Below are 19,197 nucleotides of genomic sequence, written 5' to 3'. Positions count from 1 at the left end.
AGCCCACACTGCCTCCTACCTTTTAATTTGAAGATACAGACTTAGATACTAATGCTGCCACTTCCTGCTTGCAACTGTTGCTGATATTGCCGCCTAGTTCCTGTGACAAGGGGAATGGGGAATTTTTTTTTTTTTTTAAATGATAATTCACAAAAACAAATACCATACAGTATTGTTTCAAGAAATCAATATAGTCCACATCAAGGGAGATAGGAGGAAAGAAGAAACAATAGTAGAGCTAAAGAGAAATCGGACTAACAAGTCACAACATATCTGAGGGCCTAATTAACATTATTATACCATTCATGATCAAATCAACTTATTTCCCTATCTATTAAGAGTCTTTCCAATTGCTCTGGTTCAAAGAAAACATACTTTACATCTAATAATGTAATTAAGCATGTAGAGGGAAACTTTAGGATAAAAGTAGCTCCTAAAACTAAATCTGTTTCCTCTAATGGAAGAAATTGCTTACGCCTTGATTGGATTGCTTTAGAAACATCAGGAAATATCTGTATCTTCCTTCCACAAAACAATAACTCTTTCTTTTTGAAGTAATTTTTCATAATTATACTCTTATCTAGTTCTGAAGCCAATGATATCAGGAGGGTAGAACACAGATATATCGTCCTGAGAACTCTCGCTCTCTGAAAAAAAAAAGAAGCAGTCAAATTATCCAATTCATTAACTTTAGCAGACAATATATCAGGTTCTAAATCATCTTGAGCTTCCCTCAGAACCTTCATAGGCAGATAACATTTTCTAACTAAAGGGAAGAGGAATTCTATGCACATTTACCATTACACAGTTGTGCATAGTTCTCCTAGGAGTAGTAGTATTTCTCAATGAATTATCAGGATCAGTCAAAGGATACTGCAGTCAGTGACAGTATGAGCATCACTGTCCTCCTATCTCATGGGTATTTAAACAGCTCCATTATATCTCCCCTCTCTCACAGTTCCTCCATAGTATAATATGTTGAAATAAAAAGAATCCAAGTGATACCTTTTTTATTGGACTATCTAATAAACACAAGGCCTGTGGGCCCACCTGGCCGTTTTATGCGGCCTGTGGTGACTGTGCACCTGACACTACACTGTAGTGAAACCCTCTCCAGGAACCTTCTTGAGTCCTGATTCCCCCACCTACCAACTCCCTGCTGCTGAAATTTAAAATCTTTGGACAGCCAACGGCACAACGAAGCCAGTCTCCCGCCGTCTGCCTGCCCCGGAAGTGTTCTTTCTGCAGCGTCTTGCCTACGCGGGAAGAGGAAGTGCCGCAGAAAGAACACTTCTGGGGCAGGTTGATGGCTGGAGGCTGGCTTTGTTGCACTGTTGGCTGCCTGAAGATTTTAAATTTCATCAGCGAGGTGATGGTAAGTTGGGGAGTCGTGAACTGGAGACAGGTCATACCGTAGGATCCAGTTGAGAGGGGAGGGATGGGAATGAAGGAAGGATATGCTGCACAGGCTGGGGGGAGTTGTAAAAGCAAGAAGAACAGACGCTGCATGGGCTAGAAGGGAGTTGGGGTTAGGAAGGCAGGGAAAGAGATGATGCCGGTGGGTGAAGGAAGAGAAAAAGAAAATTCTTGGACATAGTTGTGTGGAGTGGGAGGGAAAGAAATGGTATACATGGGGAAGAGGGATAATTGTTGGTCATGAAAGTGGTAGAGGGGAGGGAGAAATGTTACACTGGGAGGGAGGTGAGATGACTCAAAGATATCCGATTCCGGAGAAGGGTGATGGAAGAAAGGAAGAGAGAGATATCAGACCACTGGAATGGGAATGAGAGAGAGAGATGCCAGACCACAGAATGAAAGGGAAAGAAGGGAGAGAGAGATGCTAGACTGCAGGAAAGAGAGGAGAGAGATTCCAGGCTATGGGAAGGAGAAGAGAAAGATGGCAGATCATATGAGGGGGAAGGGGGAAGACGGAGTTGTCTGAACATGGGAGAGGGATGAGATGGTGCACAGGGATGGAGGGGAAGGGGAGTCAGAGGAAGGAGATGATGCACAGCAATGGGTGTGGCAGGGAAGAGATAAGAAGAAATGCTTCTTATGGATAGATGGGAATAGGGAGAAGAAAGAGGGAGGAGATGGTACACATGGATAGATGGGAAGGGAAGACATGGAAAGATAGGATTTTGAGAAGAAATCAGAAAAATGGAAGAAAGTTGAATGTTAAAAGTTAATGCTAAAGATGGATGTAGGGCAGAAAGTGAAGGAGAAAAAAACAGCAAACGAATAAGGTGGCCCTGGATACACAAGAGCACAGACAGAAGGAAGTGCAGCCAGAGACTAGGAAAAGATGGTTTGAAAACCAAAATTACCAGACAACAAAGGTAGGGGAAATTATTTTATTTTCAATTTAGTGATTGAATTGTGTCAGTTTTGAGAATTTACATCTGCTGTCTATATTTTGCACTGTTCAGGAAGAAATGCACTTGTTTCTATTTTTCTGGGGTTGTACTGCATGCAGAGTCTTGCATCTTAAGGTTTCATTTGTATATATTAGTACTTTTAATTTGTGGTCCCATATTTATATAGGGTTATCTGTGTTCTGCATGTGTGACCAAGGCCAGGTGTTGAGAAGCATACAGTGTGCTTTGTGTAGTATAATTTTGTGGTTAATCATTATGTGTTGTTAATAAGATTATATTGTGTGTATATATGAAAAATGAATGGAAAAATTGTATTACAATTAGTACTAGTCTGGGGGTGGGGTCTGGGGCAGAGCTTTCGGGCCCCCCAAACAAAAAAAGCATTCTGCTGCCTATGCCTAGAATGACTATTTGAATAAAGTTGGGATTAAATATGGTAACATCTATGAGATGAAAATAACCAGGTGGATCGCTGGAATGGTGTCTCAGGGTGAGGAAGGATCTGTACTTAAGACTAAATATCTTAATTTAAAAATTTGGCCTGCGAGTTAGCTTGTGCTTTAGATTTCTGCCCCTTATGTGATTGAGTTTGACAAGCCTGATCTAGAGCATGGTTAGATTAGTTTTTGAAGGTAATCTTTCTTCAGATAGAGATAAGAAAATGAAGACAGCTATCACTATATAAAAGTAAAACATCAAGGTATTCAAATAACAGTCTTACAGGAAGATGGAGGGGATTGTGGGAGACAGGGAGATGAGGAAGGGTGATATCTAGGTGTCAGAGCAGTAAAATTACATTTTGTAATGAGAGAGAAAAACAATTTATTTGTTAAGTCCTGTCTGGTGAGTTTCAAGATGTTTTATCATTTTAATCTCAAAAGTCTTGCGTTCCTCAATTGTTTTAAGATTTCCTTTTAATATTCTAACCATAAAATCATTGATGCAGTGTTCTGGTTTTTCTGAAATGTTGTCCCATGGAGATGATATCCTGGTTGGCATTGCAATTTATAATATATCATCTGTGTAAATTAATCCTAGTCTTTAGCATCTAACTTGTTTCTCCAATATACCATTTTGCATTGAATGATATAAACTACAATTGAAGATGATCCCCTTTATGTTGAATGTTTTTCCCATGTGGGTGGGTGACTGTGGGGTCTTGTGAAATATATTGGCATAGTTTGCAGCTAATTTCTACATATTATCTTTAAGAATGGACTAACATGGCTGCTAAACCATTTCTTCAAAGTATACATATTGAGATCTTTAAGTCTGTCCCCATACACTTTATGATGAATACCACTGACCATTTTAGTAGACTTCCTCCGGATCAACTTCATCCTGTTTATATCTTTTTGAAGGTGCAGTCTCCAGAATTGTACACAATATTCTAAGTGGGGTCTTATAAAGGGGCATCAATACCTCTTTTTTCCAACTGGTCATTCCTGTCCCTGTACACCCAAGCATCCTTCTAGCTTTTGCCATCACCTTTTCACCAAGTTTGGCCACCTTAAGATCATCACATATTATCACACCTAAGTCCCACTCTTCTTATGTCCACAGAAGTTCTTCACCCACTAAACTGTACCATTCCCTTGGGTTTTTACAGCCCAAATGCATGACCTTGCATTTCTTAGCATTAAATTTTAGCTGACAAATTCTGGACCATTTCTCAAGCATCACTAGGTCTATCTTCATGTTATCCACACCATCAGGGGTGTCTATTTCAGATTGATATCATCCGCAAAGAGGCAAATCTTACCAGACAGCTCTTCGCAATATCTCTTAGAAAAATGTTAAAAAGAACAGGCCCAAGAACTGAACTTGTGGCACACCACTAGTAATATCCTTTCCTCAGAGTGATGTCCATTGACCATTACCCTCTGTCGCCTTCCACTCAACCAGCTGAATTCTGGATTAACTTTTTTGTAGTTGTGCTTCTAAAGTGATGTCACCCTGCACTTATTCTGCCCTTTTTACTTTTCCCTTTAATCAGGTTCTATGATTTTAATTGAAAAGTAACTAAACAATAAAGCAGTTTCTAACTTCCTAACAGAAACTTCTAATTTTCAGACTTTTGCAAAAATGTACTCTGTAGGGCTACTTTAGCTAGCAAATAATCTCAAACAGATAAACAGAAACGTGATTCTACTTTGAACACTAGTTTTTATTAATAGAGATTTCTATGCTTTTTTAGAGACTTAAGTTGTACTTTAAACTAATGTTAAACACTAAGCAGAGGCTTTCCTCAACTACTATCTGTGCTCTAAACTGATGTTCTTATGCTCTGAAATGCAACCTAAAATAATAATCTAGCCTAAAACACTTTTTATATAAAATCCTAATGGAGACTTTAAAGGTTACACTTTTATCTATACCAACTTTGCTAAAAAAAAAAAAAAAAACCAACAACCCAAAACAGAGTAACTAAAAAAGTAAGAAACAATAATATTACCTACTGAAGCTCAAGTTTACCTTTCCCAAGTCTGAATGCCAACATGTAAGATATGCCAACAAAGTTTTTCTTCCCCTTAGCAGGTCCTCACTCAGCACCTCTTCAGGACTACAGTTCATCTCCTGTAGCTGCATGAGTTTACCATCAACTACCAAAAGTCACATCTGCACCCTTCTCAGACATGGAAGTTTATAGGAGCTCTCTTGGATATAATTCAGATTTGAGCTTTTCTACCAAAGCTGTGACTAGACAATTTCATTCACCTATGTCACGCATCCTTCGATGCACTTCTGCACGTCAGTTGTTATGCCTTCTCGGTCACATGGCTTGATGGTACATGTTAATTTATTGGCATGTCTTCACATCAGAGTTCCACAATGGACCCTGTTGACCCAGTGGTTTCAAGCCACAGGACATCTGTCTTCTCCATTGGCGTAATAAGGGGGCAGACCACCCTGGGTGACCCTTAGCAGGGACACCAGCACCTTTCCTCTTACCCTCCCCATCACTCTTTCGGGCCCCCTCCCCCCACTACTTTTTCTAATCTTTAGTGGCCTCAAGCAGCATCTCATACCTGCTGCTCAATGTTGGCCTCATTCCTCTCTCTGATGTCACTTTCTGTTCACATGGATCAGGAAGTGATGTCAGCAGGAAGGATGAGGCTGATGCAAACAGCAGGAAAGAGATAATGCTCAGGGGGCAGGGCAAGAGGAAGGGTGCATCGAGGGCACAAAGTGTAGCTATGCCAGAGAGAGTGTACATGGCATGGCCATGTTGGGTACCTCCACCCTGGGTGCAAGTTTCTTTTGTGTTATCACTGGTCTGCTCCAATCCAAGTAATAGACCTCTGTCACTCTCTAATGATGGATGATTCCTTACAATGTCACTTAAGATCTTCCCTTCCAACCTTGCTGCCATCAAAAACTCCTAACTACAGATGCTTCGATGTTAGGGTGGGATATTCATCTGGAGAGCTTCCACACTCTAGGATTATATGGTCCAACCCTGAGCAAAATCCTCCATATCAATCTTCTCAAAACATTCTAGGATCATCTCTTACAACAGGTAGTCCTTGTCCATACAGACAATCAAGTTCCCATGTTCTGTCTGAACAAACAAGGGGGAACAGGATCTCACCCCCCTTTGCATGGAAGTAATTAAGATTTAGAGTTGGGCAACTGCTCACAACATACTTCTTGGAGCAGGGAAGCAGAGTGTCTTGGCAAAAACCATCTTTTGTCAGATTTTCTCCAAATGGGGAATGCTTCGCCCCAGAACAACAAACTTCCATAATTCTGTTCCAGACTCTATACCCCAATCACATTGTACCTGATGCCTTCCTCATTCATGTGGGGGTGGAGAAGATTCCTCTACACATCTCCTCCGATACCTTTCATTGAGAAAACTCTACTGCCAAGATTGAGACACCATGATACTTGTAGCACCGCTTTGTCTATACCAGGATTGGTTTTCACTACTAGAGCTCTCGATCAAGAAACCATGCAAGCTGCAACTATTTCCAACCCTGCTAACGCAGAACAAGGAATCCCTCCACCCCTGCTCATTAACACTAACTATGTGGTTTCCTTTACCAACTTAAGTAAATGCTTTCTCCCTCTTGGCTGTAGTATCTGCTATCATTGAAGTGTCTAGAAAACCTTCCACTCAGCGCTGTCACCACTTCAAATGGGCATGATTTTCTTCCTGGTGTGTATTGCATTCTCTGGAACCCATCATATGTCCACTTCTATCCATACTAGACTACCTTCACCACCTCTGTAATTTGGACAAAAAACCAGTTAGGTTTGAGTGCATCTTAGTGGTATTAGTGTGTTTCACTCTCTTGGACAAGAAACATCTGTCTGTACATCCCTTAGTAGCCAATTTCATTAAAGTCCTATTCCACAGGAAACCACCAGATCTTAATATGGTACTATCTGCTCTTATGAAGTCTTTCTTTGAGCTGCTTACATCTTTCTCTCTCAACCTTCTCACTTGGAAAGTCATTTTCCTCATTGCCATCACCTCTGCACGCCGTGTGAGTGAACTTCAATCTCTTGTGTTGGAGCCTCCCTACACAAGATTCTACCAAAACAGAGTAGTGCTTCAAGCTCATCCAAGATTCCTACCCAAGTTGTGTCAGAATTCCACAGTTCTGCCTGTTTCCAAAGCTACGTTTCCATCCTGGGGGAAGCTGCTGTTCACGCTTTGGACTGCAAACGTTCTCTGGCACACTCCCTGGACAGGACTAAACCTCACAGAAGATCCTTCCAACTCTTTGTAGCTTTTAACCCTAACAGACTTAAGAGTTCCTGTTACCAAGAGAACCATCCCCACTTGGCTAGTGGACTGAATTTCCTTCATGTATACTCAGGCTGGACTGATGCTACAAGGCCGTGTAACAGCCCACAGTGTGTGAGCTACGGCTGCCTTGGTAGCTCTTTTCAGTTCTGCATCTTTGACATTTGCGAGGCGGCTACTTGGTCCTTAATTCATATCTTTACTTTCCATTACTGTTTAGAACAAAACTCCAGAAGAGATAGTTGGTTCGGACAAGTAGTTCTGCAGAATTTTTTTACTTCCTAAGCATCAACTTTCCCTCCTAACCAGAGAATGACACAGGGACAAATTTGCATGTACCGGTGCCTTCCCACCTGACAACAGTTCACAGGACCATCAGTTCAGTAACAAAGCTAAGAAACCAACTAGCGGTGGTGGTCAGATTGTGAGAATATGTGCCTGCTGTCCTTGGAGAACACCTGCTAAAGGTAAGTAACTTTGCTTTTTCCAAGGACAAGCAAGCATATTATTCTTCCATGTGGGACTCTCAAGTTGCCAGGATCAAGACTCTGGATGAGGATAATGGATATATAAACATGAGCTTGGAAAAGCCAAGAGGTTTGGAGTAGAGAATGACACATGGACAAATTTTCCCCATCCCTATGGATTCTCTCTATCCCTGTCCCGTCCCTATTCCTGCTCATCTGTACAAGCCTCGAACACTTTAAAATTTGTCCCCGTCCCCCACAAGTTCTGTCCCATTCCTGCAAGCTCTGCCTTAACCACACAAGCCTTGAACACTTATGATTTTAAAGTGTTCGAGTCTTGTGCAGATGAAGATAGAGTTTGCAGGCATGGGACAGGGACAGAGCTCGCAGGGATGGGATGGGGATAAAGAGATTCCACGAGGCAGGGAAAATTTGTCCCTGTGTCATTCTCTACTCCAAACCTCTTGGGTTTTACCAGGCTCATGTTTATATATCCATTATCCTTGGCCAGAGTTATGATCCTGGCAACTTGGGAGTCCCACATGTGAAAATATTATGCCTGCTTGTCCTTGGAGAAAGCAAAGATACTTACCTGTAGCAGGTGTTCTCTGAAGACAGCGAGCATATATTCTCAAAATCTGACTACCACACCTAGTTGATTTCATAGCTTTGTTACTGAACTGATGGTCCTGCAAATTGACATCGGCGCACATACGTTATCGGCATTGCCTAAAGATTTAAAGTGACAGTGCACTTGGTAATGTCCATACCTGGTTCTGTGGATGTTGTCACCCATATGTGAGAATATATGCCTGCTGTCTTCGGAGAACATCTGCTACAGGTAAATATCTTTGCTTTTTTTCCTGCAGCCTATATTGTTTCTCTGGCTCCGACTCCAGCCAGTTATTTATAGCTTTGACTGCAGACTGTTGTTTTTATAGTAATAAATCTGGGAGTTGCCACCCTGCAGTTTGTGTTAAGAATTAATTGTGTCCATTGTCTGCACTTCCCTTTTTACTTATTCTTTCCTTTTCTAAGCATTACCATTCTATCTACCCATCTTTATCTGACATCCTTGTCTCTCTTTCTCTGTCCTGTCCTTATAGTTTGTATGTAGCAGGTTGTTGATTGCACAAGTTTCCCCAGCCACACTCTCCCTTCCCCCAACCTCACTCAAAGGCTCCTTACTTGGAGCTATGATACAGATTGTTGTGGGGACTCATATGCAAAAGAAGTGTGTATCTTTAAATAAAACAAGCTTGCTTATTATCTACATGACTTCCCTCATTGAGGAATGTCACCACTAGTCATGGCTACATTTCCCTGCTGTGTATAGAGAACCTCAATTACAGATAAGCAGCTGTGCTTTTCAAATGATAGTGTAAAATTCTTGTTTGTAACCCTGGCAAGTCACTTAATCCTCCACTGCCCCAGATACATTAGATAGATTGTGAGCCCACCAGGACAGATAGAGAAAATGCTTGAAGTAACCTGTATGTAAACCACTTTGAATGTGTTTGTAAAACTACAGAAAGGCAGTATATAAGTCCCAATCCCTTTAAGGTGGCAGTTCAAATAGGAGGGCATCCTAACTTTTTCTAAAGGGGATATTTGCCTTAGAAATTTTATAGAAATAAAAAGAATTTTGTCTTATTTGTTCTGCTGCCTTAAATTTTAAGGTTATTTTGAGAACTGGTCTTGCTGGGGATTAATCTCTCTCTTGCTTTTTTCCAGAACAAGGTAAATTTTGTGGATGACAGCTTTCCCCCAGGACCAAAGTCTGTGGGGTTTCCTGAGGGTGACAGTGTGCAGCTCAGAGTGAAGCAATGGCTACGACCCCAGGAAATTAACTGCAGCGTCTTCAAAGATCGCACAGTTAAGTGGACAGTGTTCCGAACGCCTCGGCCATCAGACATCCTGCAGGGTCTGCTGGGAAACTGCTGGTAAGATTGGACCTAGCCTTCAACAAGCGTTATCTACATCCTTCTGTTCTACACAGCACTGCTTGAAATATGTCACTCAACTATGTCTCAGTAGAGATCCACTCTTCACACAGTTTTGCCCTTATACATCTATCACTTGTCACATTACAGGTCTGATTTCCCTTTTGTTTGCCGACCCCTGGCCTTTTCCTGCTCTCTGCCTGAATTGTATTCTTAATTAGATGAGCAGGTAGATTGAGAAGATGCCTTTTTTGTCTGCTTTTTTAACAGAAGGGTGTTGCCAGACAGCCTTATGCTTCTGGGAGCTATGGAAGAAGAGGTGGCAGAGCAATAAACCTCTCTATTACACAAGTTCTCAGTCTTAGTGAAAAGACTAAAGATGGATCATCCTGAACTCCTGGCTCAGACCAGGAGATGAGGAGTGGCCTAGTGATAGAGTGGTCTGTCTCAGCACCCTGAGGTTGTGGGATCGATCCCAGCACTGCTCCTTGTGACCCTGGGCAAGTCACTTAATCCTCCATTGCCCCAGGTACAAAATAAGTACCTGTATAAATGTAAACCTATATAAGCTATGGTATTAGTTTGTAGATATGATTCCTGATGATTGTTTGTGTGTTTGTTTTATCATGTTTTTATAAAATTATGCATGTAAATTATATAAACCGTTTAGTTTTAAAAGGTATAGAAATTTTTTAAATAAACAAATAAATAAACCGCTTTGAATGTGTAACCACAAAAAGGCAGAATACAAGTCCTATCCCCCTTCCCCCTCCCCCCTCCCTTATATTTAAACTTAACCAAAATGTTTGACATGTTATCCTAGGAAAGAAAATTATCAGTGGGTTTTTCATGCCTGTGTTATAAAATCAAATGTATTTGCCTTCATCGTCCTTCAGCCAAGATTCTGCACACTAGGGAAATGGACTTACCCTAATACATTTCAGATGTTTGTATGTGTAAACAGCAATCTGGTCATCTCATCAATGTATTCCAAGCAGCATGTGCATGTACTTGTATTGCAAGACCTCGCTCTGCAGAGTGGACTGCAGAGATGTTGGTCCATTGCTGCTGTTTTCTAGGGAGGTAGAGAATAAATTTCTCTTTCCAGGTCTTGACATGGTTATTTTGTTGTATAATTTCTATACTAAATCGTAGCAAGACAACTCTTACAATTGAAGTATGATGGGAAGGCCAAAATGTCATTCTTGCCATATGTCACCCAGGATAAAAAGTACTTGAACGAATAAGGGTAGTAGTAATAGTGCAAAAAGAAGATAAAGATAACACTCCTAAGTCTTCTCGTAAAGGCTATGGCAAACTTGGGGCTAGATTAATTAAGCCCACCCACCGATCAAGTCCCAGCCACTTAGCGACTTGGACTCGATTCACTAACCTGCCTTCCGATCAGATTCCGATCCGCACATACAAATGAGGGGAAGGGCATCCAAAAGTAGGAAGGCAGCGATTCACAAAAAAAGTAAGGAACACCGACTGGGCTGGCCGATCACAAAAGAAGCGACTGCTAAGGACCAGTCGCTCATGTCCTTGCCGAATGTCCTGCAGCCCTGAAATCAGTTCCCTCATACATACCGCCCTATTCTGCTCTGCAGCCGTGACATCCCATACTTCCCCCAAAGCAACCACCCTGCACAGTGGACACCGTTCCGTGCCGTTACCCGTGGGATACCGCCTGCTTCCGTGTATAAGGAGTAATGTTATCGCCAGGTGACAAGCCCGGTTAGAGACGACAGCAACGGAAATAGCAGCCAGGAAGAGGGGATGACACATGTTGTTTTGGTTCCTGGTTGGGTAAGTGAGGCTTCTTTCTGGTTCCTGGCATTGAAATCGAGCAGGGCAGGTTTGGCTGAGATTAAATTGGAGCGAACAGTCCGTGAGCCCTTGTGAGAGAGAAAGCAAATGGGCGTTTGCATTGCTAAGCAGAAATCTTCCCACCAAGATCCGCTCGTTTCTTTGGTCAGGGTTTTAACCCGTGGGTTTAAAGTGGGGCTGCACTATGGCATGTTCATGCTGCAATGCAGCCCCTCTTTAAACTCATGGGTTAAAACCGGGCTCACACTGAAACCGGGGCGGCAATTGCAGGAGAGTTCCAGTTAAAAAAGAAAAGTTGCTATGGAGGGCAAGCGCAGGCGCAGACCATCTACAAGCAAATAAGATGGTCTGTGCATGCGTTAGGATCGCTCTTCTGCGATCCGCGTGGTCGGTTGGAGGCATGCCTTCTATCGGCCTAATTAGCATGAGGACGTGTTGTGAATTGGGCGTCCGGACACGAACCAGAAAGATGAAGTGGGCTTAGTGAATCTAGCCATTGTTTATGGACCCACTTTAGGGAGGGACAGAAACTAATGTAAAAATTAAGAGGATTAACTTCAGTTAGATAACTGCTGAAGATAAAAAAAGAGATATTCTGCTATTTTAATACCATAAACTTTATATATAAATCTAAATACAGTAAAACCTTGGATTGCAAGTAACTTGGTTTGCAAGTGTTTTGCAAGCAAAACATTTTATTAAATTTTAACTTGATATACAAGCAATGTCTTGCAATACAAGTACATACAGTATACACACATCACAACTGAGCCGATGGTTCTTCTTTCTCTGACACTGCAAGAGTGTAGTGACTGTTCTAAATGATCGAGGTCTTGCAATACAAGTACATATAGTATTTTGCATCAAATTGTGTTAAGATTAAATTGGAACGAATCGTTTGGGTTGTGGAACGAATCGTCTGAGTTTCCATTATTTCCTTTGGGGAAATTTGCTTTAATATACGAGTGCTTTGGATTACAAGCATGCTTCTGGAATGAATTATGCTCGCAAACCAAGGTTTTACTGTAATATATAAAGCGAGCTTGCCAGAAACTGGGAGAAAATCAAATGTATTAAAGGAAAAGCTTCAAAAGGGAAGTGATGCAAATTTAAGAACACTAATTCTTCAGATCTAAAGAATAGAAGTATCTTCAGTAGAGGTACCTTAAAACAGCTGAAAGATAATGCAGAAAGGGGGGGGGGGCAAATCTAGAATGAGACCAGAAGAAGGTGAAAAAAGAGCCAGAGTAACAAGAGAGGCTAACCAATGATATACTGTTAGAAGATAGGGTTGTCACACTGCAGATCAAGAGCACTGAAAATCAGGCCAGGAAGCAGAGAGAAGAAGAAAGACCAGGAGATAGAGGAGTTGGCAGTTTATCTTCTGTTATATATGGATATACATATACTGCAGTGCAAGAGAGGGAAGGACTACATAAGTTAGACCAGTGTTCTTCAACCGCCGGTCCTTGGACCGGTGCCAGTCTGCAGAAATTTTCTGCCAGCCCACAGGGCTGGCACTTCCATCAAGCAGAAGACAGTGTTCTTCAGCTGCTGGTCCTTGATGCGATCAATGCAGCGTCTTCGGGCTGGCTCCCTGAGTGCTGCAGTGCACAAAGCCATGGGAAAAGGCTCCAACGCGCGTCCTGCGCCTGAACCGGAAACCTTCTCTCTGACGTTGCAATGTCAAAGGGAAGGCTTCCAGATGAGACACGAGGAGCCGCTGCCCACAGCTTTGTGCAATGCAGCACTCAGGGAGCCGGCCCGAAGATGCCGTATTGATCACACCGTGGACCGGCCCGAAGATAACACCAGGGGGCAGGCCAGAAGGCAAGGCACAACATTGAGGGAGAGAGACAACAATGGTAGGGGATTGCTTTTATTTTTTTATTTAGTGATTGATTTACATCTGCTGTCTGTTCAGGAAGAAATGCATTTGTTTCTTTTCCTCTAGGGTTGTACTTGTTGTAGAGTCTTGCATGTTAGGGTTTGTTTGTAAATATTAGTACTTTTAGTTTTTGGTCCTGCATTTGCATGGGGTTATCTGTTTTCTGGTAGGAATGAATGTTGAAAAGCATACAGTGTGCTTTGTGTATTTTAATTTTGTGGTTAACCATTATGTGTTGTTAATACGATTATATTGTGTGTGTGTATATATATATATATATATATATATATATATATATGTATGTATGTGTATATATATATATATTGTAACACTATTTTTTCCATTCACTTTTCATATATATATATATGAAAAGTGAATGGAAAAAATGGTGTTACAATTAATACTATTATGGAGGCGGGGTCTGGGGTGGAAATGGGCACGACTTATCCTAGTGTTCTTCAACTGCCGGTCCGCAGACTGGTACCAGTCCAAAAAATAATTATTTTATTTCCGCCGGCCCATAGGTGTCAAAATGTTGAAGAACACTGAGTTAGACCACATAATACTCAAAATAACAAAAGGAAAAAAATATGAAAAGTAAAATCATCATAAGAGACCATGATAAATAAAATCAGCATGGGCATAAGCTGCATAAAGGAACCACTCATTAATACAGCAGAAATAAATAGATATTGCACAGCAAGAATCATTACTGACAAAATCATACCAGCAAGGACACAAGGCCAGAAGAAAAGGATAGCAAATCTTGTTTGTACAAAAACATGAAAGAAAAAATTTGCCCAATAAATATTCTGGATGTGGCTCAAAAGTGAAGGGGAGGAATTTGAGAAGCTGATCAGGATAAAGCAGAATCGCTTAATAAATATTTCTATTCTGTGTTCATATGTGAAGGGATGGAAGTAGGATTGCAGAAGACAAACACAAATAGGAATGGAAGTATGGTAGACCTTGAATGTTTTTCAGAGGACTATGTTCATGAGGAGCTAGCTAAACTAAAGGTAGAGAAAGTGATGCAACTGGATGGGATACATCTGAGGGTACTGAAGTAACTTAGGGAATTTCTGGCAGCTCAGCTCTCTGATCTTTTCAGTACTTCTTTAGTATCGTCCTGGAGGATTGGAGAAGGGCAGATATCCTTCACAAAAGCAGAAGGAGGAGCTGGCATACAGGCCAATTAGGCTGATCTCCATGGTGTTCATGAAAGGAAACACTTCTAAAACAGAGGATAGTGAAGTTTCTGGAATCCAGTGGATTGCAGAACATAAGGCAGCATAGTTTTACAAGAGGTAGATTTTGTCAGACAAATTTGATTAATTTCTTTGGCTGGGTGACTAGACAGTTGGATGAGGATAGAGTTCTAGATGTGGTATATTTAGATTTTTGTAAAGCCTTTGATATGGTTCCATACAGGCAACATAAATAAACAGAGTGTCCTCAGTATGGGCTGTAAAGTGACTGACTGGAATAGAAACTGGTTGAGTGAAAGGCGTCAAAGAGTAGTGGAGTTCATTCTGAAGAAATGGATATTACCAGAGGTGTGATGCAAGGTTTAGTTCCTTTTGGTTACCTTAAGCAAGTCATTTTATCTCATTGTTCCAGTCTTGACTCTTGAATTGGTTAAGACTTTGGGCATACCTTTCTGTGGGTTACTTTAAATTTGATTACATACCATTAATATCATAGTTTGTTGAAAAATGGTAATCTTGACTACATAAATCTTTTTTTTTTTAACTGGTTTTACGGTCTATAAGTTAATATAAATTAAAAAAAATCAATATATCTGACATTTCTGGGACATAACATGTAGATGTCTACCCGATACACTTTAATGTGATCTTGGCATAAGAAGTGCTACTAGTGCTTTTAGATTGTGTAATTGTGACATGTATTAAGATCCTGCTTGGATAAAAGTCACTATATAAATCTAACCATCTACTGAAGCATAAATACATTTGTATGTACAGTACTGTATTTTAAGATTCTCATTAGCATTCTGACAGAAAATGAAGCCACTGATCAAGTGAAGCTTTCTCAACAGCATTTCTTCAACTCTTCCAAAATTCAATATCTCTGCTTTTTAATTACACAGCTTCTGCTGCTTCAGGCTATAAATTATAGATGTGGAGCAGGCTTTGCTTTATTTCTTGTCTGTTCAGTATTTGGTTTCCTCATATTTGCTGCCTGTATGCAAGATTTTGTTTGTCCTTTTGAGTTCCTCTGCCTGTGGTGTTGGTCATTTTGTCTAATGTCTCATAAGAGTATAACAGTGGGATCATGTTCTGTTTTTATTTTATTCTGTTTTTGTCTTGGAGCTCATCCATATTTCTTACAGTAATAAAAACAGCAGAAAGTAGTGCCAAAAAGACTCTGTTTTAGGGTTCCTTTTACAAAGGTGCGCTAGCGTTTTTAGCGCATGCACAAGATTAGCGTGTGCTATAGCACATACTAGCCGAAAAATTATCACCTCCTTTTAAGCAGGCAGTAATTTTTTGGCTAGCGTGCACTAATCTTGTGCGTGTGCTAAAAACGCTAGCGCACCTTTGTAAAAGGAACCCTTAGTGTAAAGATATATAAAACACTATTCAGTCTATTATCTTATTCTAACTTTGGGGAGTGGGATAAGAAATAAAGATTATACTGAGGTGTCCAGGTAGACAGCAGTGCTCTTTAAGGAATGGCCAGGTGCATGCCAATTTTTTCTCCTGTGAGTGAAACCAACAATTTTCCAGATTTGCAAGTACAGTGGAACCTTGGTTTACGAGCATAATCCGTTCCAGAAGCATGCTCGTAAAACAAAATACTCGTATATCAAAGCGAGTTTCCCCATAGGAAATGTTGGAAACTCGCTTGATACATTCCCCCCCTCCCCGAGGCCAGCGACGCTGCTCCCTCCTCCCCCCCGCGAACCGGCACCCCCCGCCCGAACAACTTGAAACTTACCCTGCCAAGATTCTTGGAGATCTCTGAGAATCTCGGCGGGAGGGAGAATGAAAAGGCCTTGAGCATGCACAGATGCATGCTCAAGGCCCGGCAGAGGCAGGAAGTTCTTCAAGCTGCACCGGCACGTCCTTTGGGCTGCGTGCCGGTGCTGGGCGGGAGGTGCTGGTTCGAGCGGGAGGGGGTCCTTTGCGAGCGGGGGAGCGATGCCGGTCCTCGAGGGGGGTTGCTCGCAAATCGAGTCAACACTCGGTTTGCGAGACAAGTTTTGCGAGAATGTTTTGCTCGTCTTGCAAAACACTCACAAACCGGATTACTCGCAAACCGAGGTTTGACTGTATTTTTGTGAGCGATGCTCCTAGAATGTATGAGTGATTGCTCATGTGCTCAGTTTAGAGGGAAGATAGGTAGACAATACAGATTTTATCCCAGGACAAGCAGGCAGCATATTCTCACATGTGGGTGATGTCACTCGACGAGCCACGGTATGGACACTTTAAATGTGCATTGCCACTTTAAGACTTTCAGAAAGTTTGCGATAGTCCGCACCGCACATGCACTAGTGCCTTCCCGCCCGACGTAGGCGCGCAGTACCTTAGTTTTTTAGTTTCTGCAGAGCTAAGAAGTCGCGTTTCAACAGCCGTTGATCGTATCTTGCCTTCCTGCTCTCGCGGTTTGCTTATTTCTCCTTCATATCTTCTTTATTTTCTTTTTTGTTTAGAAAATAATTTTTTTTTAAAAAAAGTTATTCATTTTTTTGCTATCTGCGAGTTTTGGGCCTGGCGGGGCCTTGATGGCTGAGGCAGTGTTCCCGTCCATGTCATGCCTGCTGAACGGTTTTAAAAAGTGCAATCGCTGCACTCGTACTATTTTGCTTACAGACCCTCACAGCTGGTGCCTACAATGTTTGGGTTCTGAACACCGTGTAAGAGCTGCTCTTCCTTGCAAAAACGGACAATTAAAAACCGGATTTTACAACAAGAGAAACTTTTCGGTGTCGCCATGGAAGAAGGCGCATCAACGATACCGTCTACTTCGAAGACACCGGCATCAAAGACTTCGACACCACCAGCAGTGCCAACATCGACACCAGTGTCCCAGTACATCGCGCCTTCAGGTGAGCCAGCTAAGAAGCCATCCCTTTCCCCATCAAGAACACAGTTCACAAAGGCATCGAGCCAATTCATGCCGACCAAGCACAAGTCCCTGCAGCAACCAGTTCCTTTATCGAGGAGTGCTTCAACATTGGCATCGTCCTCCCCGGAATGTGTCACAGCACCTATCGTACCGGCAAAGAGGCCTCAGGTACCGGTGCATAGTTTGAGGCAAAAACTTGATGCTTTGCTTCACTTACTGCTCCTGACACTGACTCCTCCGGTGCCGGTCCAGCCTCAGTGTACCATGGCCACGACCACCAACACTGTTGATGCTCCATCACTGCGGCACAGCCCTAAGGAAGTCACATGATGCACCAGGGTGGGGCATAAGGTCGGCATTGCGTCACTGGAGGCTGGAGGAGCAGGAGGGACTTAGCACCCCTCCTGCTCCCAACTTACAGGTATGCGGGGGTGGGGGGTGGGGGAGTCCCAACAGCAGGAAGGAGTTGGCATCCTTCCTTCCATATTTTTAAATGAGGCTATTCAGCCGGGGAGGTGTGGGTGTTGTACCGCACGGGGAGGGGGGTGCGGGTGGGGCCAATGGCAGGAGGGAATTGGCATTCCTTCTACCATATTTTTGAGCACAGTGGGGGGAGCGCCGATGGCAGGAGGGGAGTGGGCAAAGGGAGAGAGCGCTTTGTCGGGGGTATGGGCCTGATATTTTGCATGTGTAATACATGCAAAATGGCTGTGTCATTGCAAAAAAAAAAGGGAAAAAACCCCCAAGCAGACCTGTCGGTAACATAGTTACCAACAGGTCTACAGTAGTCGGGTTTTAGGATATTAAAGCCCAATTCAAAATAGCCAAGCAAATATTAGTGAATCAATCGCTTGGCTATTTTTCATGGGGTTTTAGTAATTTGCATGGATTGGATCGGATCAGACAATGGGGGAAAAACACGCGGTGGGCAGTTTAGTGAATCGGGTGGGTAGCAGTGATTGTCACTAAACCTGTGAAAACAGGTTTAGCGACGATCGCTGACTTTAGTGAATCAGGGCCTAAGTGGCTAGGGCTCTTCAGCCTGGAGAAGAGATAGTTCATGGGAGATATGATACTGAGTGGAATAGAACATGTAGATGTGAATCACGTGTTTTCTCTTTCTAAAAGTACTAGGATTTGGGGCATGGCTAGGCCTCTTCAGCCTGGAGAAGAGATGGTTCAGGGGAGTTATGATACTGAATGGAGTGGAACAGATAGATGTGAATCACTTGTTTTCTCTTTCCAAAAGTACTAGGATTAGAGGGCATGCAATGAAGCTACTAAGTAGTATATTTAAAACAAACCAGAGAAAATATTTCTTGACTCAACGTGTAATTAAACTCTGAAATTCGTTGTCGGAAAATGTGGTGAAAGCACTTAGAAGGGTTTCAAAAAAGTTTGGATAATTGCCTAAAACAGAAGTCCATTGTTCCGGGAAACCCACTATTTATTCCTAGGATTTAGCAGCATAAAATCTGTTTTACTCCTTGGGATCTTGTGACCTGAGTTGGCCACTGTTGGAAACAGGATACTGGACTTGATGGACCTTCTGTCTATCCCAGTATGGCAAATCTTAAGTTTTAATTAGTCTCATAAGGGGATTCCTGGAAAGGCTTATACTTGTTCAGGGAATTGGAGGGAGGGAGCTCAGTTATTGGGAGAAGGGTCTGCTGCTGATGGGCAGGAGGTTTATAGGCACTTGATACATTCCATTATTCTAATCCCAGGCTATATTTTGTCAGGACCAGCTTAAGTGCTGGAAGCTTGGCAAATCCCAGTGATACCTGGATATTCAATATCAGTACTCGAATATGGCCTGGCATTAAATATCAGGGCCTAA

At 42.1% G+C, this 19,197-nt stretch overlaps 1 protein-coding gene across 13 annotated transcripts in view; it reads left to right on the top strand.

Moving 5' to 3' along the window:
- Nucleotides 1–19,197, top strand: part of CAPN15 (calpain 15) — a 274,954-nt gene that overhangs the window by 192,278 nt on the left and 63,479 nt on the right. For all 13 annotated transcript variants that reach the window (XM_033963916.1, XM_033963911.1, XM_033963908.1 and 10 more), the window contains one exon: nucleotides 9,336–9,544. In XM_033963916.1, the coding sequence (XP_033819807.1) occupies nucleotides 9,336–9,544 (209 nt within the window). The remainder of the gene's footprint in view (nucleotides 1–9,335; nucleotides 9,545–19,197) is intronic.

Source organism: Geotrypetes seraphini, chromosome 11 (assembly GCF_902459505.1).
Source record: "Geotrypetes seraphini chromosome 11, aGeoSer1.1, whole genome shotgun sequence".
Classification (NCBI taxonomy): domain Eukaryota; kingdom Metazoa; phylum Chordata; class Amphibia; order Gymnophiona; family Dermophiidae; genus Geotrypetes; species Geotrypetes seraphini.
Note: the sequence above shows the minus strand (reverse complement) of the source record. Positions and strands in the feature narration are given on the sequence as shown.